The sequence below is a fragment of the Scardinius erythrophthalmus genome (genome assembly GCF_964197995.2).
Source record: "Scardinius erythrophthalmus genome assembly, chromosome: 5".
Classification (NCBI taxonomy): domain Eukaryota; kingdom Metazoa; phylum Chordata; class Actinopteri; order Cypriniformes; family Leuciscidae; genus Scardinius; species Scardinius erythrophthalmus.
This window is the reverse complement of record NC_138225.1, coordinates 51618270-51643913: the sequence shown is the minus strand read 5'-3', so window position 1 is coordinate 51643913 and position 25644 is coordinate 51618270. Positions and strand designations below refer to the sequence as shown.

At 36.7% G+C, this 25644-nt stretch overlaps 1 protein-coding gene across 6 annotated transcripts in view; it reads left to right on the top strand.

Annotated features, from left to right (window-relative positions):
- The first annotated feature begins 238 nt into the window (after positions 1-238).
- The window catches only part of smtnb (smoothelin b), a 71967-nt gene continuing 46561 nt past the window's right edge, over positions 239-25644 (top strand). For 2 of the 6 annotated variants that reach the window (XM_081366556.1, XM_081366554.1), the window contains exons 1-5: positions 282-613; positions 15719-15876; positions 15991-16069; positions 18443-18521; positions 18626-18702. In XM_081366556.1, coding sequence (XP_081222682.1) covers positions 563-613; positions 15719-15876; positions 15991-16069; positions 18443-18521; positions 18626-18702 — 444 coding nt within the window. In that variant the 5' untranslated portion in view covers positions 282-562. Of the gene's footprint in view, positions 614-15718; positions 15877-15990; positions 16070-18442; positions 18522-18625; positions 18703-24037; positions 24133-25644 lie in introns of those variants that run through there. The other 4 variants (XM_081366557.1, XM_081366555.1, XM_081366558.1 and 1 more) reach the window with 4 other exon arrangements.

Genomic DNA, 25644 nt, shown 5'->3' with positions numbered 1-25644 from the left:
CGTTTAGTCAGCAGACAGGGCGTGGAGGAAATTAAGTGAAATGAGAAAAAGAAAGAATGACATAGTCTTCATAGTTGCCAGATCGCAGTGAGTGACACATTACACCTACTGAAAGAAACAACAAACAAACAAACAATGTAATAATTTGTTACACCAATCACAGAGTAACATTATCATTTGAGCGTGTGAGGTTTTGAATTTGCCGGCCTGTTATTGGCTGGCGGTGTTTAAGGGGCGGGGCTTCAACTCAAATCACTCACCGCTTGTGACTCCGAAGGCATGTAGTCTGACTGACTGTCTGTGAACCGTGAAACGGCTGCCGTTAAATAGCGAGGATATTTGATAATTTTTAGGCTTTTTTCTTTAGGCTGTAGCACAGACGTGTTGTTCGGGTTATTTTAGAGAGCCTCTCACAAAGCATCCGAACCGAGACATACTCTTTTTTTTAATGTATTCATAGTGAGCCTTTCTATTATGTGTATATGACGGTTTATTTAACAAGTGTTTTACTCTCGTACCGAATGAACTAGCCATTCAAAGCGATAATAAAACGTCGGAGAAGATGTCAGAGAAGAGATACTCCAGCATGGATGAGTCCTCGCTCCGCAATCTGGTGAGTTCAGCTCCACAAATGTCACTTTTCTTTAGGTATAACAGATTAGCTTTAGCGTCACTTTGGTTTTGGACCGGGTTCTTTAATATTAATAATGCTAAAAACAATGGCATTTGCTTTATCTAGTGTTCACATCCGTTTGATAAAACTGCTCGTGTAAACAATATTCGAACTCTAGCACGTGCCATGTTGTAAAGTGGTTAAAAATTAACGAGGTCCATTTGAAAATTTTCTTATAGTTAACGTTAAACCTTAACAGTAACAACGATGATGATGATTATGCTGTTGCCTATAATAATTTATTTATTTCCAATGCCAAAATCTAAAATTTCATAAACGTTTGTCCATCTTCTCTATGTTTTTATTTATTTATTATTATAAAAAATTTGAATTCACGAAATTTTGAATTTATTTGGGATATTTATATTGAAAAACAGACTTGCAAAAAAGCAGATTTAAAATCTAGAAATACCAAATGATTTCGGTATCAGTCAGGTTTTATGTAAAAGCATTTCTAGTTTGCAGACATGACATGATTCTAATAGATAAATAAATAAAAGGTACATTCTGAAATAAAGATGTTAACAGCACATTTGAGAAATATGATTAAAATGCTCAGTCACATGAGATGTGAGACATCAGTGTAGAAAAAAAAGCTGTTTTAGTAAATAGCCACTTTATGACCATTCATATCATAGAGATGATTGTGGTTAGTTCACTCAGAAATGAAAACTGTCATCATTTACTCACCCTCAAGACTTTCGTTCATCTTCGACACACAAATGAAGATCTTTTTGATGAAATCTGAGAGCTTTCTGTCCCTCCATTGACAGCTACGCAACTACCACTTTGACGCTTCAAAACTTTCATAAAGAGATTGTAAAACTAATCCATATGAATTAAGTGGTTTAGTCCTAGTCTTCTAAAGAGACTCGATTTATATGATGAACAGATTGAATTTAGGCTTTTATTCACATATAAACATAGATAAGCGAACATTAACAGAAGCTCAACCGAAATTGCTAGACGCACAAGAACAAACCTCATAGTTGATGAATGTTTATGTGTGAATAAAAGCCTATATTCAATCTGTTCATCATGTAAAGTGATCGTGTCTCTTCAAAAAATTTGGACTAAACCGCTTGATTCGTGTAGTTTTACGATCTTTTTGAAGCATCAAAGTGGTAGTTGCGTAGCTGTCAATGGAGGGACAGAAATGAAAAAGATCTTCATTTGTGTTCAGAAGATGAACGAGTCGTACGGGTTTGCAATGACATGAGGATGAGTAATTGATGACAGAATTTAAAGTTTTTGGTGAACTAACCCTGTACTGAACGTACACAATTTATATACTACAGACAGAACATAACAACAGAGCATGAGTCAGCAGCGCAGTCTAGAGTGATGGCACAGATCAGCACGTGTGTGATCCACCAGATAGTCTAAACAGAGTATGAGTGGAAAAATGAAATGTCCAACAAGTAGTCGCACATAACACAGCTTGAGTCAGTGTGTGCAATATGAGACTGACGAAAAAGAACCAAACAAACACATGAGGTGTGAAGCAGCAGGAGACAGTAAACAAACGTCAATCATGCATCCAGGTGGATGGCTGTCAGGATAAAGTCCTAAATGTTTGGGATGAATTAGTCAGCTAAACGCATACAAAACTGCACTATTTACATTAAGACCCTTATCAAGCGTACTCGCAGTATGAACTAAGTAGTAGTATTTTGAACAAAATCAGGCCAAAACAAAGTTTGTTTGGAGATTGTTTCTGATTTTGTTATTTAATGAATCCAATTCAATGAATCCATTTGTTATTTAATGAAGTTAATTGTTAACATTTAATTGTTATTTAATGAATCAAATTTAATGAATCCATGTTCATCTAAACGTCACTCACAGTTGTGTGGGTGTCGTCAACTCGAGATGTTTGCTAATAGTATACCACAGCTTGCATATTTCAAATTCTTTTTACCCCTAAGCAAATAATGAAATCTGTACCACAGCAACACCTACAATGTACAGTTTTACTTGAGTCTTGAAAAAGATGACATGATCTGACTGGTTTCTGTTGAGTCGGTTCAGTGGCGGTCCTGACTAACATGGTGCCCTAGGCGAGATATGAGGTTCTTGGAAGCGAACAAATCATTTCCAATGAAAGTAGTGGGTTGAACAGTTGTGTGAAAAGATGGGAATGGGAATGTGGGAGCAGTGTTAGACAACTGCCTGTGTCGCCTATGCCAATATCCGACACTAGAGAGACATTTACATGATGCAATTAATCCAAATTTTGCAAATCCAAGTCTACAAATTGGTAATGTAGATCAAAAAGGGACTCAAGAATATAAGAAAGAGGTTAACTAAACATGCCACTGCACATTCAAGCAGTTTTAATTTGAATGCAGATTAAAATCTATATGAGAGGTTTGTTAATTAGTACTTTGGAAAGTGCTTCAGGTGTTTCACAGACCAAATTGCCTTGGATGTGTGTCTATTACAACAACAACAAGAACAAAAAAATTGTTAAATTACTTGTGACAATGTGACAACTTTTCAGGATTGTTCCTAATAAAAAATTCCCGAAGATCAGGAATTCCTAAATAACTGAATAATCAATTCTGTGATTTGAGTCACGAGCTTCATAAAGCTAAATTGTAAGGCATGGGTTAAACCGTCAATGCAATGAGTGTTTTGGACTCATAACAGTAACACAAAGCACAAAACCTGCATTCAGAGCAATAGGGAAAAATAAATACTATCCGTTTTTTCCCACCCTTATTTCTCTATGGGTATTTATGTTTAAAAAATTAGGTCATGCCAACATGAGGCAGTTAGGCTAGTTAACTTATGCTTGTCCATCTTGGTGGGCTGCCAGCTGCAACAAAATGGTCTACAAGGTCAACCTAGGCTCCTCCAGCTTTTAGTGCATATATGCCAAATATCATCCAAAAATGACCAGCCTCGACCTGATAGAAACTTTGTAAAATAGGGATGTCAATGCAAGTAGTTTGGTATCAAGTCAATAATTTAATTCAATAGAGCTCTAGGGCTGTCTGATTGATAGGACGTGTAAGTGTATGGGAACAAATGTGATATGAATATCTATTGCTCTAATAACATGTGAATAGTAAAATGGGCATTTTGACCAAGTGCTCTTATCTGTGTTATTAATGTGAACAGTCAGTCTGTTTTAAAGGGATAGTCCACCCAAAAATGGAAATTCTGTCATGTGATCACCCTCAAGTTGTTCCAAACCTGTATAAGTTCCTTTCTTCCAAACAGGGTAACCTTTCATTTAATTTAGTTTTCCATACCATGGAAGTCAGTGGGGACCATCAACTGTTTGGTTACCCATGTTTGGAAGAAAGAAACTTATACAGGTTTGGAACAATTTGAGGGTGATCACATGACAGAATTTCCATTTTTGGGTGGAATATCCCTTTAAGTTGGTGGAATGTAAATAGGACGTGTATGTTGAATGTTAAACCACTCACCGCTCCTCTTAAAGGGATGGTTTGGAGTAAAATCAACCTAGGGTCCTTTGCACCATGACCTCGAGCCAAACACCATCTCCCCCCCCCCAGAAGCCTTTTTCCCCTTGGGCGAACATTATTAAAGTTAGAGCTTATTTAGAGATATCAGCCGAATGGTTTAGTGCAGGCGCTAATGGATCCAAGGTTGTATCTCATAAATTACCGCACTAATAATGCCCAGAATGGCACCAAACTTCTACAGTAACAAATAGGTTCTGTACTCATAAAACGAGGCATTGGAAAGTTTGTAAGTACATCAGGAGTTTATTTAAATAACACTTGCCTGACGGCTCATGCTACCGCTAACCCGGACGTCGACGTCACTTCAGTGATTTGGGAAAAGCCCGTAAAAGTCCTGTCAGAAAGCGATGCATAAGGATGACAGCTTGTAAACAATGTCATGTAAGTCACATTTACCTCTGATGAACCATATCCAGTGACCATAAACTCGTTAGTCAGATAGAAAAATTAACTCTAGAGAGGAGCATTTTGCTAAATATATGCACCATATTATTTTGTATAATTTGTGTCAATACCCAGCCCTAATTTTTACTGACATTGTCCGTAATGATTACTGAGATGCACATTCGGATGGGACCAAAATCACAGAAAAGCTCTGGCAATAATTACTTTACCCCACCTCTCCATGTTAAACTAGTCCCGTCCGAATAGGGCTATAGAAAGTAGATTGCCTCTATTGTCCTTCAAATAACTCAACACTACCCCCAAATCTCCCCCTTCAAATATTTTCCACTCTCCTCTCTTCTGAATGTTTGGATGTCATCGAGACACGATTCCTCAGAGGTCAGAAGTGTCACAGACCCTCATGGGTAGTGGAAAATGTTGAGGTTTCTCCAACTAACTTGTTGACTATTGGGATTTTATTTTTAGTTGTTAGAGAAACACGTGCACAATTTGTGTACAGTATAAACACGAAATAAAAGGAGCATTTTGTTCAAGATTGTGAAGTTTCAATTAGTTTTTCATTAGATGTGTTTATTTGCCTTGATAGTTGTTCTCTTAAACTTGGATGAAGGCATTTCCTGATAACATCCCAGAGGATTATATAAACGGTTTCTGTTTATTTAGATAATCTTGGAGGTTAAACAGAATTGTCATTCAAGTCGGATAAACTGTAGTGTCAATCTTTTTTCTTTCTTTTTTTTCAGTGACCTTTACATTTGCTATTTTTTTTTTTTACCAAAGCAGTAAAATTAACATCAATCTCCATAATGCAAAAATGTAGGAGTCCATCAGATTAGTAAAGTCTAAATATAGGCTTTATTTCTGTCATTGTTATGTGTAAGTCATGCCCTGTGCAGACTGACAACGATCTCATCGCTGGAGGTCGCCAAGAATATTTGTAAGCCGTAGTAGTGGATGCCCTGATGTCACAGTTGGCACACATTTTCTTTGGCTATGAATTGGTGTAGCCCATTTGTGTAAATTGAAAGGGTTTGTTCACACAATTTTTTTTAAAATTCTATTAATTTACTCATCCTCATGTCATTTAAAAGTCCACACAACCAAAACTCTGATGCTTCAAAAAGTTTGGCTGAGCTTAATATGGCTGTCAATAATTTTATCCCTTAAACTCATCTGATCACCGAAATGACACATTTAAACGTTTTTTTCCTTGTAAATTTTGTCTTTATGCCTTAAAATATCTTGAATGTGACTCTACACCCTTGCCTCGTTTAGTATACGCGGTTCTATGAATATGCAAATGAGCCCCGCCTCCACTCACTCACTCAGCTCAGAGGTCCACTGGTTGACGATCACACGTTGATCTGATTGGTTACAAGGTAGTTTGTGACGTCAGAAACACCAGCGATTTCAAAGCGTGTTTTTGAGACTGTCTTTGGTTCACTGCAGTTTTAAGGAGAAAATACTCAGCAATGCTGTCGACTTATGAATATACACATATGCTTTGTTTTAAAGCATATTAAAAACACCACATAGACATATAAACAACTTTAAATGCTTGATTTTCAACAGGGTAACATATTTTATGTGCTCTCTGTGGATTGTGTGTTGAACAATGTTTGTCTGTTCATCATGTACAGCGATCATGTCTCTTCAGAAGAATTGGATGAAACCACTCAATACTCATGAATGAGATTTATTGTCTCTTTATGAACTTTTTGATGTGCCAAAGTTTTGGTTTGGTATACTTTCAATAGGGACATAAATCTCAGGTTTTATTAAAAAGATCTTAAGTTATTTTAAAGTTGAACAAAAGTCTTATAGGTTTTAAATGAAGAACCACACATAAGGATGAGTAATTGATGACAGAGTTTTCATTTTTGAGTGAACTAGCCTTTTAAACTCTGCCGTAGGGAAAAACCCACGTCACTTCGCCATCAGTCACTGTCACTTATTAAAATCAAATGGCTTTGGCTGAACAGACCTCTGGAAAGAACACTCTGATCAGTGAGGATCTGTCTTTTTCACATCCTGACTGTGGTGGATAGCAGAGCATCGGGTTTAGCAAGTGTTTATTTGATTGATGTTGTCATGTGACTTGACATCTGCTGCCTGTGACTGCTCAGGTGCTGGATGAGATCATGCAGGAAGTTGGAATAAGATTGCGGGAACAGAATGGGAAGTATCGGCCAGGAAAGTCAGGATATGATTTCTATGATATGTTCGATGAACACATTTCTGAACAGTCTGCTCATGGGGACCAATGGTTTGGTTTAGCGGGTAGTTTCCCAAACCTTCTAGCTCACTGTGCCCCGTCTTCCATTGTTCAGGCAAACAGGTTGTCCCACCCCAAACTTCTGATATTTTGAGTCTTTAACATCAGTGCTAGTGAACTCTGCAATTTTTTTTTTAGCTGCAAAGAAAATAAAACTCCACAGAAACATAATTTTTGTCGATGGAATTGCCTTAGGTAATCGTTTTATTCTTTTTGTAATAATATATAGACAATGTATCCATAGATATAACAATGTATCCATGCACCATATATTATCAGCCCTTCTTGTAGTTGTTATTTTTCAGTAGCAAATCTTTGTTTATTTGAGCCAGTATTTATGATGGCATAAAATTGGTGTCCAGCAATTAATTTTTTCCTCGGATTTTCTCATTGCTGCAGCCTAGCTAGTACTTTGTAAATGTGATTTTGTGTTCTTTGATCTCTGACCCTGAAAATTACCCTAAATCCACCAATCAAATCAGTTTTAAATAGATACTTATGATTAGTCACCTACATAGTTGACTTATCATCAAAATTTTAAACTACTGGTCAGTAAAAAAAAAAAAAAAAAAAAAAGTTATTTTCAGCCCTATTGTAGGTCAAGTGATCCAAACTGTTTATAAATAAAGTTTCAAGATGACTTAAACCTTGTTTTGGTTGAGGATTTTACATGGAAACAGCCCTTCTGTTCCCAAAATGTGCTTCGAAAAGCTTCTTTTACCTCAAATGTAAAAGGGGGCATTAAGTATATTTTCAGAATTTTGCATTGGAAAAGATAATCCCACATTTGATGACTACCTGAATACCTAAAACACTCTATCAGGACTGTTTGAATAACCTAAATGAACTTGAATTTCCTTTGGAATGTTTTAAGGAAGTAACGTCTAGGAAATAGAAATGTTTATGTAGGGTCTCATTGAGATAGTTAGTGTTCCAGGTCATTGCTCATCTTCCTGAATGTGTGTCACTGATACTCTCATTATCTAGCTCTCCTTCTTTGCCCTTCACCGCTCTCATTTTGCCCGCATCACAGTCCAGAGGCGGAGTTACGAGGCCTGTGTCCTTATATGGGCATACTCACTCTGAGCCTGGAATGAACTGCTGATTCACATCTCTCTCTCTCTCTCTCTCTCTCTCTCTCTCTCTCTCTCTCTCTCTCTCTCTCTCTCTCTCTCTCTCTCTCTCTCTCTCTCTCTCTCTCTCTCTCTCTCTCTCTCTCTCTCTCTCTCTCTCTCTCTCTCTCTCTCTCTCTCTCTCTCTCTCTCTCTCTCTCTCTCTCTCTCTCTCTCTCTCTCTCTCTCTCTCTCTCTCTCTCTCTCTCTCTCTCTCTCTCTCTCTCTCTCTCTCTCTCTCTCACTTTCACTCTCACTCTCACTGCTTTTTGCATCTATTTCCATCACCAAGATCGATGGAAAATTGAAAGTTTCCATCAGTCTTACCTTCATTTCCCAGGGACAAAGTTTTTCCAAAAGAAGTGAAACTCTGGAATTATTGGATTATATAACACTTAAGCAGTTAATATTGATAGACTCTTTTCCACATGGTGCTGTCAAAATAAATTTTGTAGCATTTTTCTTTTGTCACTCTGTCATGGTAGTCCCTCGAGGAAACATCATAACGGCAGGAGTAGGCAAGTGCGATATAGCTAAAAAAATTATCACGATATAATATTTCATATCATTCGGTATCGATAATTATTGACATTTTTTAGTAGAAAAAAGTAGAAAAGTTTGAATTTAAACCACTGTTTTTTATTTTATTTATCCACATTAAGGCAAACGACAAATTATTTTAGTTTTAGCAGTCAAAAATAAAATGTAAACAAAAATATCTTCTTTATGTCTTATATTAAGATAAAAAAGTAAGCGTTAAAGAAACTCTTGAACTTAAATAAAATGTTACAAAATGTGTGCAATGTAAAAGTGTAAATGTAGAAGAATCAAGGCAAACTTTCGGGTAGATCAACATCTGTAATCAGTAGGGGTGCAGCGGTTCACAAAAGTGGTGTCACGGTTAGGTACATTTTCGATACAGCAAAAAGAAAGAAATGGCAAAGAAATTTCCTTGATTTAAAAAAAATATAATTATTAAAAGAGAAATTATTTTAAACAAGTTTAAAAAGAGTTTTCCCTACATCTTGAAACTTTTAGTTTTATAAATGGGGGTAATATATTTGAAGGATGAACGGTAACGATCGGTAACGATATAAATTTTTTCCGATTTACAGTACTGTGCAAAAGTCTTAGGTATGTTAATTTAGCAAGGTTTATTTTAGCAAGTGTTTATTTGATTGATGTTGTCATGTGACTTGACATCTGCTGCCTGTGACTGCTCAGGTGCTGGATGAGATCATGCAGGAAGTTGGAATAAGATTGCGGGAACAGAATGGGAAGTATCGGCCAGGAAAGTCAGGATATGATTTCTAAGATCCGTTCGATGAACACATTTCTGAACAGTCTGCTCATGGGGACCAATGGTTTGGTTTAGCGGGTAGTTTCCCAAACCTTCTAGCTCACTGTGCCCCGTCTTCCATTGTTCAGGCAAACAGGTTGTCCCACCCCAAACTTCTGATATTTTTTGTCTTTAACATCAGTGCTAGTGAACTCTGCAATTTTTTTTTTAGCTGCAAAGAAAATAAAACTCCACAGAAACATTGTTTTTGTCGATGGAATTGCTTAGGTAATCGTTTTATTCTTTTTGTAATAATATATAGACAATGTATCCATAGATATAACAATGTATCCATAGATATAACAATGTATCCATGCACCATATATTATCAGCCCTTCTTGTAGTTGTTATTTTTCAGTAGCAAATCTTTGTTTATTTGAGCCAGTATTTATGATGGCATAAAATTGGTGTCCAGCAATTAATTTTTTCCTCGGATTTTCTAATTGCTCCAGCCTAGCTAGTACTTTGTAAATGTGATTTTGTGTTCTTTGATCTCTGACCCTGAAAATGACCCTAAATATATTGTGGGGTATGTTAATTTGGTTTTAAGTCAGTTATTTATATCTTTTGCTGTAGTGTGTCAGTAGGAAATATCAGTTTACATTTACAAACATTCTTTTTGCCATTAATTGTAATAATCCAGTGAGATTTGTGTATGCACAAGGAGTCTGACAACAGCCGGTATGATCTGATCTCACCATCATCGAGTCCGTCTGTGATTACATGAAGAAACAGAAGAAACTGAGACAGACTAAATCCAGAAGAACTGTGGGAACGTCTCCGAGACGCTTGAAGAAACCTTCCTGCAAAGCTTCCTGAAGAACTATGCGCAAGTGTACCTGGACAAAAGCCGTTTTAAACACAAAGGGTCGTTACACCATATTGATTTGAATTAGTTAATAGAAGTTAAATCATAAATTCAATTTGTGATTTTATTTTTGAAAGCATTCTCACTTTACAGCATTTTTACACACGTGCCAGTGCTTTTCACAGTACTGTAGCTTTGCAGGAAGGTTTCTTCAAGCATCTCGGAGACATTCCCGGGGCCGGTTTCACAAAGATAGACTTTGACTATGGCTTAGCTATAGTAGATAGTCAGACTTCAGATATACATCTAAATCAGACCGTTGCACAAAGCACTAAAGACTCTGAATATCTTAAGTAGGACTACACTGCAATGCATTCTGGGTAAAATAAGACACTTTTCAAAACAAAAAACATGGCGTTTCGAGTAACATTTTAAGCGCATTCAACTGCTCAGTGCAGTTTAGCTGCTACCCCAGCCGAAAATATGTGTTTGTTGGAGGAGTATAACAGTTACAAGGACATTTTACTTGGGAAATTTAGCAGAGAATGTAGTATCAAGAAGAAATGTTTAAATTATGATCCATTTTCCATCCAAACTTTTGGCTGTTTGTAATGTAACTGAATGTTACTGCTGGTTGCCAAGGTAACATAGAGTCTTAGCCTGGATCTAATTTTTTTGGTCTAAATAAATTAAGTCAGTCTTTATTTTTGTGAAACAGTCTAACTTGCTTTAGACTAGTCTATGAGCAAATTTGTGACTTTTCTAACACTATAGACCGGTCTAAAATAGCTTTGTGAAACCGGCCCCCGCAGTTCTTCTGGATTTAGTCTGTCTCAGTTTCTTCTGTTTCTTCATGTAATCACAGACGGACTCGATGATGGTGAGATCAGATCATACCGGCTGTTGTCAGACTCCTTGTGCATACACAAATCTCACTGGATTATTACAATTAATGGCAAAAACAATGTTTGTAAATGTAACCTGATATTTCCTACTGACACACTACAGCAAAAGATATAAATAACTGACTTAACCATTTTTAAGAGTGGGGGGGCCATCAACATACCTAAGACTTTTGCACAGTACTGTATATCGAACATTTTTTATATCGTTACCGACAGTGGTGTACCGTCGATAAATACTGATACCGTTTTATCGCCCAGCCCTAGGCAGGAGTATTGTTGGCATAGCTCCACGATCCTGTCCTCTATTGCATAATTCCACCTAGCAGCACCAATACCATCGTCTCTCTCTCGTTTCGCCATGTTTGAGAGCTGTGTACAGAAGAGCTTCTGTGCTCCTATTGGTCAACGTCACCGAACTCGTCACTGAACTCACTGTGGAGGACCGAAACAACATTAAACATGCTAGTCTTTCTGTCGAGACATTGCGTCGGTTGTCGTCCACTAAGACACACTATACGAGATGAAACGATTGATTCTTGCGATCGTGCCACAATCGGGGCTGATATCGTGCAGTGTGAACCCGGCATCAGTGATATCCAAGCATTTTGGCCAAATAAACACCAACACCCTGATGAAGGCCAGTGGGCCGATACGCGTTGGTGTTTTAATGCTTTAGCCCTCTAAAACAATAAAGGCTTCTTAACTTTTGCATCCTACTGAGTGCCTGGACCTGGATTTTTTTTCCAATTCTTTTTTATGAACATTTTGGCCAAATGCTTAGCTTTGAGTGACTGGATCATGCTGGTCATCTCCAAGACATGTTGGATGGCGATTACACCTGTAGCTGCCACTGTTCACTTGTAATGGGACCACCTGAGAGGACTGTTAATACCAGATGTGAATGCGCTCATCCTTGGATGATATTCTGCGTTTCCATCTGTTTTCATAATTAGTGAACACTCGGTATAATTCTGCAGCGCGTATGCTTTAGCAATACCAAAAGCAAGTGTCATGAATGTTTGTGCGCTGCTGCTGAACTGCCGAACAGCTGCTTCTGCATCTGTTTCTCCATGCCGTCATCATCACCTTTCCTTCCAACTTGGTAAAATATTGAAAGAAATGAAAATGAGAGACAAGAACGATGGTATACCTTCCTACACCAACCTATTTTTCAATAGAGAAAATCAGACTTGATTCACTAAAGCTCAGAGATGATTAAGACAGGGACTTTCTGTGCTATGGTCACAATACTTTTGGCATCAATGCTAACAAGCTTATTTTTCAGACTCTGTTACATAATTAACTGTGATGGATGTAATAGCGTAATGACAGAATGTAGAATATACACCCTCATGTAATTTCAAACTAAGGGAACACAATGAGAGAAAACAACTTGCATTTTCATTAACTGAAAAATGTATGAAATTACGCTTTTAAGTTTTTACTCTTAAGATTACTTTAGGTTATTAAATTCTAGCTTGCCTCTCAATCTAAACTAATGACTATGACCACTTAATATTAAAGTAGTTAAATGTTTAATATGACCACATAAGTTTAATAGTAGATTATTTAATGTTGATTTAATATGGTTCTGTTTGTTTAAATTATGAAGTGTTCACAAAATATTTGTCACTCAAAATCATTGTCATTCTTCACAAAAGGCGTTTAATATGGACGTATTGATAAGACATAGGAAGTCATATCCACCCAACACACTTGTTTCCTACTGATGATAAACCATTGCCATTTACACTCCACGAGCTCTCTACTAGTGACTTTTTTTTTGACCAGATATACAGTAACATCCTAACCACACGCAGACAGTAAGGGATGTCAAGTTACAGGAATATTAATAATCGATTTTCATTCAAATTAACGATCGATCAATCAATCTTATAATCTTAAAATCGTTAATACTGCAAAGCACTGGTGGAGCTCTCCAATTATAGTAGCAACTTCACGCTATAGCAGTGTCTGCAATGGTACATGCATCCTTACTGAACTCAACTTAAAAGCGAAAGTGAAAAGATGCCCAACCCAATGTTAGCGGTAATACCGGTGTGAAAATGTCCTCCCTGTGACATCATTAATATGGGTAAAGATTATCTAGCACATGACAAGCTATTTTACATGTGCCAAATCGAAACAAACTGAAGAGAAAAAACAATTGGCACTGGAATAATTTGAGAACAGCAGCGTGCATGTTTCCAACATTTTATTCTGCAAATATGCCTCTGTTGTAGAGCATTCACAGATTATACTGATTGGATGACGTTGCTCTAGAGTGAATACAGAGCCCTTATTATTCACCTGCTGTACAGATGACCTGCTTTTGTGTCTTTATCTGGACATTCCAGGTCATGTCCTCAATTAGTCAAGTCACCTTCATTTATATAGCGCTTTTAACAATATACACTCACCTAAAGGATTATTAGGAACACCTGTTCAATTTCTCATTAATGCAATTATCTAATCAACCAATCACATGGCAGTTGCTTCAATGCATTTAGGGGTGTGGTCCTGGTCAAGACAATCTCCTGAACTCCAAACTGAATGTCAGAATGGGAAAGAAAGGTGATTTAAGCAATTTTGAGCGTGGCATGGTTGTTGGTGCCAGACGGGCCGGTCTGAGTATTTCACAGTCTGTTCAGTTACTGGGATTTTCACGCACAACCATTTCTAGGGTTTACAAAGAATGGTGTGAAAAGGGAAAAACATCCAGTATGCGGCAGTCCAGAAAAAGAGGCTACAATTTGCACAAGCTCACCAAAATTGGACAGTTGAAGACTGGAAAAATGTTACCTGGTCTGATGAGTCTCGATTTCTGTTGAGACATTCAGATGGTAGAGTCAGAATTTGGCGTAAACAGAATGAGAACATGGATCCATCATGCCTTGTTACCACTGTGCAGGCTGGTGGTGGTGGTGGTGTAATGGTGTGGGGGATGTTTTCTTGGCACACTTTAGGCCCCTTAGTGCCAATTGGGCATCGTTTAAATGCCACGGCCTACCTGAGCATTGTTTCTGACCATGTCCATCCCTTTATGACTACCATGTACCCATCCTCTGATGGCTACTTCCAGCAGGATAATGCACCATGTCACAAAGCTCGAATCATTTCAAATTGATTTCTTGAACATGACAATGAGTTCACTGTACTAAAATGGCCCCCACAGTCACCAGATCTCAACCCAATAGAGCATCTTTGGGATGTGGTGGAACGGGAGCTTCGTGCCCTGGATGTGCATCCCACAAATCTCCAACAACTGCAAGATGCTATCCTATCAATATGGGCCAACATTTCTAAAGAATGCTTTCAGCACCTTGTTGAATCAATGCCACGTAGAATTAAGGCAGTTCTGAAGGCGAAAGGGGGTCAAACACAGTATTAGTATGGTGTTCCTAATAATCCTTTAGGTGAGTGTAGATTGTTTCAAAGCAGCTTTACTGTGATAATAGGAAATTACAGTAGCAGAGTTTGTTTAGGCTTTACAGCAGCTCTAGGATAAAGTTATTGTCCAGCTAAAGTTAGTTTTGATTGATTGATTTGTTCCCGTGGAAGTGTTCCCGGTTCTGTCTGACCTAATCTATGCAGCCTAACATTGAATTATGGAGGTCTATAATGTGTTATGTGTATGCTAGGCCAAAGAGATGTGTTTTTAGTCTAGATTTGAACTGACAGAGTGTGTCTGCTTCCTGGACAAAGTTTTGGTGCTAAATAGGAAAATGATCTACCGGCAGCTGTTGATTTTGATATTCTAGGTATTTAGAGAGAGTGGGGTAAGATGTGTCGGTGGGTAAATGCGTCACCCTAGGCCACTCTGCACAATGTTTGTCATGTGAATGTGTATACCGGTATAATATGTGTGTGTGATATATATATATATATATATATATATATATATATATATATATATATTATATATATATTAGTTAAAAGGACAAACTACAAATGTGTGATACTTTTTAATAATTTTTGCAAAGTATTTATACAAGGCAAGTAAAATAAATTGTCAAAACAAATTTATCTAAAAATATACATCATGCATGTTCACTAATTACCATAAAACTATTTAGTAGTCTAATTAATTATTAATTTTAAAAATAAAATTATTTTTTTATTTTATTTTATTATATATATATATATATATATATATATATATATATATATATATATATATATATATATATATATATATATATATATATATATATATATATATATATATATATATATATATATAAATTTATTTGTTTATTTATTTATTAAATGAATAAAAGAATAATAAAATTAATAATTAAAATTATTTTCTTTTTTGAAATATTCTTCTTATTTAATCCTTTTAAGGCTTGAATATGAATGGATATAAGAAAATGTCAGTAATGTGCTGCAAAAATAAGACCGAAATAGAATGCATTAAATAGTTTTTTTTTTGTACACGTAGCTCATTTATGTTAATATTATTACTCCAAATGTCTTCATATTAATGAAGTCTAATTCAAGGAGTGTTCAAATTGTATTCAGTATATATTTGAACATTCAAATTGTAGCATGCATATCTTGAAACATAATTGTTTTTATCTCGGATCCCTGTGTTTAGAGGATAATGTAAGTAAAAAGTGGCACAGCTTTACCCCACTGACTGCTTCCCCAAAACAATATTTTACATACTTTAAGCTTGCTTGCTCTCTGTTTCCCCAGCTCGATAAAACTATCGATATAGACGAGCGGCGTCTGATCCGGACAGCGATTCGCGAGCTGCGGCGCTGTGAGATTGAAGAAATGGAGGCAGCACTAACCAGTAAGCGCTTCAGACGTGCCCACCAGCACAGACATGAGGACAAAGAAAACCAGTGCTGGTATGAAGAGATTTTATTAATATAATCTGAAATGCAAAAATATGTTGTATAAAATCCAATGAAAAGTTTTGCGCATTACATTTTGAATCTGAACTTGTTTGCTTGTATTTGCAGTCCTGATTTGACAGCTTCTTTAGACATGCTATCGGGGAAGATTCAGGCCATACATGACATTGAAGAACTTACCAGACTGGTAAGGACATGTGTAAAGAGTTATGTGTAAAGAGTTAAAATGTTTGTTGATGATTCTCTTGTGTTGTTCCTGTCAACATTCTGGGCGTTTCTGGAGATGGTTGATAAGTGTTTTTGCCCTGGATGGAATGTTCTGTAAAGTTTAAGTTTAAAACTTTTAAGTTCTTTGTTAGTGTAAAACAAAAGGCTGCAATGAGCCCAATCCAAATGAAGTCCCATTGTTTTAGGTTAAAGTTTTATTGTTCTATGTATAAAAGGTATATTTTTCCTGATGAAAGCAATTAATGGAAATTGAGTAAAATATAAATTCTGTGAATCTATGAACGCTGTCAAAGAACACATGCAAATTGCATACAGTTCTCTGTATGATTGGGTGTTTTCAGTGAAATGTAAATGAACTCTTACTTTCAGTAATGCCCTAATTAGATGCTGGCCTGTAAGATGGCATATACCAGGGGTATTCGATTAAAGTTCCAAGAGGTCTGGTCTCTATTAGAGCTGCACGATTAATCGTTAAAAATTGTGATCTTTCTATTCAAACACCCACTTGATCTCTTTCATAAATAACAACGATTCGCCTGTGTCTATTAAAACTAGGGCTGCCCTCGACTAAAGATTTTTCTAGTCGACTAGTAGTCGTTCATTTAAGCGATTAGTCGACTAATCGCACGTTTTTATTAATAAGACATAAATCATAATAATGAGCATATATATATTACATGGCCTAATCAGCGCTCAAATGCACGCATAAAGTTTGGCACAGCGCACCGGCAAACCTAATGATTATGAGTGTGTCGTGAAAAAACAGGAGGAGACATTCTAAACATTTTATTGATTTATTTATTGATAATGTTTTCTGTGTTTTTGGCTGCAGAGATTAAGTCACGATGTTGACTCGTCATCTCCGCAGTAGCTAGTGGACGCACCTAGCTGCCTATATGCACGTTTCATACGGATTACATAATCTGAGAATATTTATTTTCCAATTGAATTGGTTTATTTATAAAAGTAGACATTTCAAGCTTTCTATAGATATATTTCTCATGTCTGTGAGGCAAGTATACACTGAGTTTCGGTTCGTTTTGTGACGTGACTGAGACCAAGACAGCAGAAAGCGCATCCTGACTGTTTTCATTATTTTACTAAAGCAAATTGTTTTGTTGTTATTGTGAGTTTACAGAAATAAAAGTTACATTACTCTAATCTGCATGACAGAAAAATGTATTTTAAGTGCAAGTGATCGCACCGTTGCCTGTATGTCATGCAGTAAGCATGCGCTCTCCATTCAAACACTTGAATATATGCCTAATAATAGCGCACATTTAGCTGGGTTAACATTAGATTGAACGAACTTGTAAAGTTGCTACTACTTACATGTTTCAGGTGATAAGCCATAGTTGAGGTCGATGAATGATAGGCGAATGTTTGGATTTTCTTCCGTTAAAGATCTGTCCGTCACGGACTGTGTGACTTCGCCACTTCATGTGGAGATTTTTTTCTGAGATTAAAGCAACACCAAAGATTATTTTGTATCTTGAAATAATGTTTCCAAAATCGTTTCAGTGGTTCATCAAGTCGTAACAGGGTGAAAGGCACTTCTGCATTTGCTTTGCGGTCCTGTATCGGCTATAACCGCACTATGCAAGTTTGCCAGATCAGGTCGCGGATCTGTAGTTCGAATGAGACATAAAAAACTACAAATTTGACTTGCTTTACGGCAAGCGTTATAATGTCATTATTTTGTTTTTCTTTGTTTCTGATGTCGCAATACATCATACTTTCATAAAATCATGCAACATACTCTACCTTGTCTGTGGACATCGTTATATCCAAAGCCGGTGCTGGATAAACAGCGAGCGTGCGACGGTAGGCTGCGGTAGGCTAAATTATTTATGACAGCGGTAATGGGCAATTCTGCTTCCAACCTGTAGGGGGACCACAGAGGAAAAGTGCTTTGGTGTCGCTTTAATAAAATGTTGATCGACCAAACCTCTTCTAGTCGACTATTAGGGGGCAGCCCTTATTAAAACTGGCAAGCTCAAACCGGACATTCAAATGGAATAATGGAGTATTTTCTTATTATGTACGTTGTACGTTTTTCTGCCCTGTTCTTTGAGGTAAAAAAAAAAAATTGCAGAAATGATTTAAATATGGTAAATGTGTTAAACAGAGCTGAGAGTACTACACTTCATCCAATCTGTATGAGACCAGTTGCATTGAATTGTTTGAATTCTGTGGAAATATACCAAGATTTTCTTTCTGTGGAATTCTGTGGGTGCACATTCTGTGTGGGTCTAAATATCAGTCACGTCAACCTAACTACCGTTTTTGTGTCTTGCCCTCTATTTTTCTTTCTTTCTTTCTTTCTTTCAAGTTGCAAAGCACCAGTGTATATGAAGAGAGAAAACTCATTCGGGCAGCCATTCGCCGGCTGAGAGATGAGGAGATACGAGGTGAGATTGCATCTTAAAGGGCTGGAAAAATATCACTATACATCTGTCTGTGTGTGTGTGTGTCTGTGTGTGTGTGTTTACATTCCCCGTTCTCATTCTCATAGGAGCATTAGAGAAGGTTCAGACCGCTGGCCAAAGAACAGAGCGACGACAAAATCCTCAAAGCAGCTTTGACCTACAGGTGAGTAAATGTGGCGTGGTGAATATCAGGAGCAGTAAATCTCAGGGATAACTGGGCTGAAGTTTGTGGCTTAATGTGGAATGAGGAGAGATCAATCTGTAGACACTCAACTGGGGATTGTTTTGGCCGTTTCAAAAGTTCATGAATTCAATTATAGTGGGAAATCGGGTCAGGGTTAGGATTTCTATATGGATTTTTGTGATTACATAAAAAAAAAATATATATATATATATATATATATATATAAATTTATATATAGGAGGACCTGTTGTGCTTTTTACATGTTTATCTTTCTTTACTGTGTAATGTTTCTGTTTCTAAACTCCCTGAAACGCTTCCATTGTAGTCTTGAGTTTCTTCCGGGAACAAACACGTCACATTATTCCTCTTTTAAATAATTAATATGCAGAATAAAGGGGCGGAGCCTGGTTGAGTTAGTTAGAAGTGTGTTGAAACTGGTGGTTATGATAAGGGGCGGGACATTTCCCAAACACACTCGACCAATCACAACACACTGCTCCAGCTGACCAATCAGAGCACAGTGTGCTTTTCAGAAGGAGGGGCTTCATGGAAACAGGAACTAAACAGAGCGTTACTGTCTAGGGCTGTCAACGAATATTCTAAATTCGAATGTATATTCGAATAGTTTTAAAAAACAGAATTTCGAAGGTGAAAATTAATATTCGAATGTGGAAAAACACGCACGCGGTAGCAGAGGCGCGGCTGTCTGCTTTGCGAGTGGGCGCGCTGCCTGAGGGATCAGGGACAGGTCATTTTATTTAACGTTAAACAGAAACATTACTAAAGTGTAGACTACTGTACTGACTGAATAGATATCGCATGAATAAGGTAGGTTAGATACAGCAGTTTCATGCACTGCAGGCTTCCACTGGTTTGATTATTTACCGTTTCATGTCAAGGAAAAGTTCCATGTTTACCACAGCACAGCTCGCTCGGAGCGTTCAATGTCGGTTCTATATACTGTAAAACTTCAATTAATGTTAATAATATTTGTTTTAATGTTAATAATATTTGTTTTAATCACTGAATGAAGCCTGCTATATTTGGGACAAGAGTCGCGACCTTAAATTGCTTGCACAAAACTCTTGATCAGCACTCAACATTTGTTTATTGTTGTTCATTTAAACCGTTATGCGCAGAGAGGGTGAGGGCGCGAGAGAGAAAGAGTGCCTGCGAGCGAGAGTGAGGTCTGCGGTCTTGGCCATTATGTGATTTACTTGTTTATGTGTAGGTAATACTTTGTCAAATAGGTTTAAACTTAAATAAACTACCTATACAAGTAGTTATGTCTCTTTGTATTAATTTGTCCTGTTATTGACATAATGCGCGTCATTGACAAAATGCGCAAACAGATGTTCGAATAGTTCGAATATATGTGTTTTTTTAGAGGGAATATTCGAACGTCATTTTTGAGCAATTTTGACAGCCCTCTTACTGACAGACTGGGAAGTAGGGCTGCTCGATTTTGAAAAAAATCATAATCACGATTATTTTGGTCAGTATTGAAATCACGATAATGTAACACGATTATTTCACATGACTTTGAGAACTTGTTGCATTTATTAAAAAGACACCTTTCAACAATTCTTAAAAAAAAATTAATTTGAACATTTATTGTACTTTTTGAAATATTAAAATAAATAATGTAACAGATAATACTTCAATAAGTATTTCAATTTCCCCGCAGGTCTACCACTTATAATGCGGGAAATTCCCCCGCAAACATTGATTCACTTTAGCATGTAGATTGTATGAGTAGCCTAAATTAATCTACAAAGATTATAAAATCAAATCTATAATTTTTAAAACTTTCGCAAAGACGCAATTTCACAAACCGCGTGAGTGTTCAGCGTTGCCGCGTCTTCTCTCTCTCTGTCTCTCAAAATGGGTTGGACAAAGCAAGCGTTGAAACTACACTCTCGCGTTTAGGAGTCGGGACATGACGGAATTGTCACTTGCACAATCGGGCCAGCATTGCATCGTAACTAAAGTTGATCATTTTCACTTCTTTAAGTTTAAACATTCAGGCTAAGAGAGTTTACGGCTTCGTGAGGCGGAAGTGCGCGTGTCATTCAAAACACAAGACAAAATAAGAGTGTTCTTGCTTAACAGAACATGGCAAAATAATCGTTTTTACTCGATTGTACAATTTTGGTGATTGTTGGGAGCAGAAATCGAAATTCAATTAATTGCACAGCCCTACTGGGAAGAGGGGAGCTGCAACAATAGAGAATATGGGGAAAATAATCAACATTCAAAAAAACGCTAATTACATTATTACAAAACACATTATTACATCACACATCTTTTTTTTTTGAATATGCAAATAGGTGTACAGAATATGTAAACAACCTTCTATCCTGTCTTTCTTTTTTTGCTTTCACTTTCTTTTCATTCCAACTTCCCATGACACACACACACACACACACACATACCTTTGTCCTTCAATGACTTTAATGTGTTAACAACACAGATCTCTCCGCCGACTGAAATGTGGAGAATGTTAAAAATGTGCTGCTTCCTTCACCTTAATCTGCCCTTGTCCCTCTCCACTCCTACTCATATTTATTTCATTTCTCCATCCTCAAGTTACTCCTCTTTCCATTGCTGTTTCTCAGGCATTATCTCAGGGAGACTTTTGAGTAAACATCAGCACGCTTATCTGTGTATCAGTTCATACTTGTCTGTAATATTACCCATATCCAACTGAATGCCTAGGACGCTCACTGAAAATAACAGGTAACCAAATGTGACGTGTTTTAGCAACGGGAAAGAAAGACACATCTGTATTAGGAGATCCAGTGTGATCATATCTTCACTTATCGGGTATCATATCTTCATAAACAGCTTTTCAATGAGGAAAAAAGCCTCCTATGGTAATATGGCACAGGTTATTGTCATGTCACAGGATATGTAACAAAGAGTTTGCCATCAACATTTGAAATCTAATGCAAAACTTCCCACCCATCTTCTTTCAGCTGATGCTCAGTTCAATGGCAACACGCAAAGTGTCGCTTAGTGCAAATAATATGCCGTTCGCAAGATTCTTTTTACTCGGATCAAAATTAACCTTTAATCCAACGTTCTTGTATAAGGCCCTGTTATAGTTGCATTTGTTGTCCTCTCAGTTCTTACAGTTTTTAAATGAAAACAGAAGACACTTAAAATATAAATAAAAAAATGTTAGTGTAGATGCAGATATTGTCAGATGTTTCTCTGCGTGTCACTATAAACTGAAGTGAAACATAAAACACGCATCTGTGCATCACAATGAGACAAACTAGCTAATTGGGACCGGTTCTCATTACTTAAGATGTAATCATCACATGAATCACAGCAGTGGTAATCACAAGACTCATTTCCATTACAGATTTGCACAAAACTTTTGCGATATTTTCTAAATGTCGATAAAAAACTATTGCGAAATGATGGCGTTTCCATTAACCAATGTTATGCGACTAAAACGTAATTTTTCCCTCTCGCGATAAGTCGGTCCAAAAATCATGGCAACGGACGTTGGTAGGTTTATGTATCCCAACCCCTGCACTGGCCATTATTATTAATTGAAGGAGACGTATGTGTGTTATCCAATCATTAATGGCAAGGAAAGACCCTTATACTCGAGAGGAAAGACCCTTATACTTGATTGTGGCATTTCTTTGAGGTTTAGGATCCAGTATTCCAGTAATTCTTCTGTCTTTTATGAATTTAATAAAGAGCTCTGTCTCGTCTTCTGTCCAAACACACCGCGTCATCTACGTCAGCTGACCTGTAAATGTGCTAAAACTGTTTCCATTGCAGTTTTGCGAAATATTTATTTTTCGCATTGCCTGAAAAACCACCTCATGCGAGGGTAAAAACTTTTTTTTGTAATAAATGGGATTTTTTGCGAAATTGACATGTTTCCTTTGGGCATATTTTCAATTTTCAATTTCAATTTGCGCAATTTGAAGGGGAATGGACACGCGGCTACAGTCTTGATTATTGATTCAATTAATTGTGCAGCCCTAAAACCTGTTTGACTCTCCTTATGTGGAACTCAAACGGCGGTGTGTGTTCACGCTGCTCCTTTTTATTATAATAAAAGTGGGGAAATAAAGCAAAAGTACACATTAGGATCATCATATAAGCAGTCCATGCACTGTATCCTAGAGGGGCGTTCACATGTCGTGTGTTAACTACGAGGAAGTTACAGCAAGGATTTAGATCTAGATTTATTTATGGAGAAGAGAAACAAATATCACCCTATTCAGCCGTTCCTCCATCTACGCTGAGCTTTTAATGTTGTTGTGGAAAGGGTGAAGCTGATTGGTTGGTTCTGGTCACATGAGCTGCTGTGCACTTGCGAAGTTGAGGTTTTTTTTAAAGGAGCGCGTCACAAAGCAAGACCGTCTACATTTAAAATAAACTTGAGAACGCAAAAGATGCGACGTGTGAATTCTTAAGCCTTCTGTAGATGAACAATAGCTTTAAGTGAGGAAATATTGTTTAAACATAACATAATATAATAAAACTAGCTTTGATTTAATATTTTTAGTATTTTCATACTTGAAGAGAATAAAGATAACAGTAAAAAACAGATTTAATTACTTATATTGGCCTTATCTTTCATATTTCACAGTGGCAATACAGTGCCACAAATGACAAATAAAAACCGTCCTGAATAGAAGAATGGCCTCTTGTTCAGTCTTGACATTTACATCTGCTTTGTATACAGTGTTTTCCTTTTGTCCTCGAGTATGAATGTTTTTCCTGTGTGTTGTCTGAGTGATTCCCTCATGTTTTCCTTCTGGTACATGAGGTCTATGCGTTTGTGCTTTCATGTTTTGTTTGCTTCGTTTTGTTATATCTCAGTTTGACATCTTTTCCTGTGTACAAACATTGGCTTTGGGAATCATAGGACTCCAGTGAGGAAGTGTGACGCTGATTTTGACCCTGGAGATTTCATATAGCATATGAAGTATATGTATATGAACATATATGAGCATATACATAGTGTATGAACTTTTAAATTATTGTTAGATATAGACTGTTTATAAAGCTCTTAGTATGAAGTTGTTGTAATAAAAATAGATTCCCTGATTACAAATTATTATTTTGACAGTTTTAGATTTATTTTTATGACACATGAAGGTGCAAAGTTTGAATCTGAGGGTCCATGGCTGCGGTTTATCTGTTGACCTGCAATATAACGAGAGGCAAGAGACGTGAGTTAGCCAGGATGGGTGGGATGTGGAGAGGAAGATAGTGGGAGTGGTCAGGAAGAAGGGGGAGTGGCCAGTGTGATTATGTGTGTGTGTGTGTGTGTGTGTGTGTGTACGGTAGCCGGAGCTCAGTGACTGAGTGCTGCGTTTTATGTGCCGTACACACGTGTGGACTGAGAGCTTCATACAGGAACTCCAGGAGAAGGTAAATGGCTCTTTCATGAAGGGTTTTATCATGTGTTACTGTAAATATTGTGCTGTTAAAGCATAAGTTTCCACTTCATTGTTTTATTAATATGGAATAAATGGCATACATTTTTACATTTAATTAATTCACAGTATTCATAACATTTTAGTTATGAACTACATTTTAAGTATGTCTATATTTATATTATGTATATTATATATATTTATATTATTCTTATTTTATTTTAAGTGTGTGTGTGTGTGTGTGTGTATATATATATATATATATATATATATATATATATATATATATATATATATATGTGTATGTGTGTGTGTGTGTGTGTGTGTGTGTGTGTGTGTGTGTGTGTGTGTGTGTGTGTGTGTGTGTGTGTGTGTGTGTGTGTGTGTGTGTGTGTGTATATATATATATATATGTGTGTATATGTATGTATATGTGTGTGTCACACATGTGGGGTTGGTAAGATTTCTGCTAATCAAGGGATCATTTATTTGATAAAAAACACAGTAAAATAGTAAAGTTGTGAAATATTATTACACTTGAAAATAGCTGTTTTTTATGGGAATATATTGAAAATTTTTATTTTTCAAAGCTGAATTTTCAGCATCATTACTCCAGTCTTCAGTGTCACATGATCCTTCAGAAATCATTCTAATATGATGATTTGCTGCTCAAGAAACATTTATGATTATGATCAATGTTGAAAATATATGTGCGGCTTAATATATTTGTGGAAACCATAATTTTTTTTTCAGCATTCTTGGATGAATAGAAAGTTCAAAAGAACAGCATTAATTTGAAATAGAAATAATTTACTGTCACTTTTGATAAACTTAATTCATCCTTGCTGAATAAAAAAAAAAAGATTGACCTCAAACATTCGAACTGTAGTGTCTATTATATGTATATGTATAATAAACATAGGAAACTAAAATATTTAAATAAATCTAAAAATGCAAAATGAAATTTCCCTTGGATTGTTTGAGCGAGACGAAGGGAAATGGACCTGTAGATTGGCAGTAAAGCTCCCAGTCTTTGTTGGATATTCAGTGAATGTGGTGAAGGATCTCTTCATCTCATCATTTTACTGTGTGTGTGTTTGTGTGTGTGTGTGTGTGTGTTTTGGAGCCAAAATGACAGGCCCTGCTACTGTATTTCACTCATCATGAGTTAAGGGTGTGTGTGGTTCACCAGACTTATCCAGACGCTCATGGAAAATGCTTCACACACACTAGATCTTATGAGCTTTGTGCACTCAGCTACCTCAAAATTGGGCAATTTAGAAGATGTAAAGCTTTATGTGGCATTTGGGGAGAAATGTTTTTCATGCAAGAAGAGAGAAGCAGAGATCTTGTGAGGGTCTCAAGACGTGTTTGCATTTCCCTTCAAATTGCGCAAATTGAAATTGCGAATTGAAAATACGCCCAATGGAAACAAGTAAATTTCGCAAAAAACTCTCATTTATCGCAAAAAAGTTTTTATGCTCGCTTGCATGAGGTGGTTTTTCAG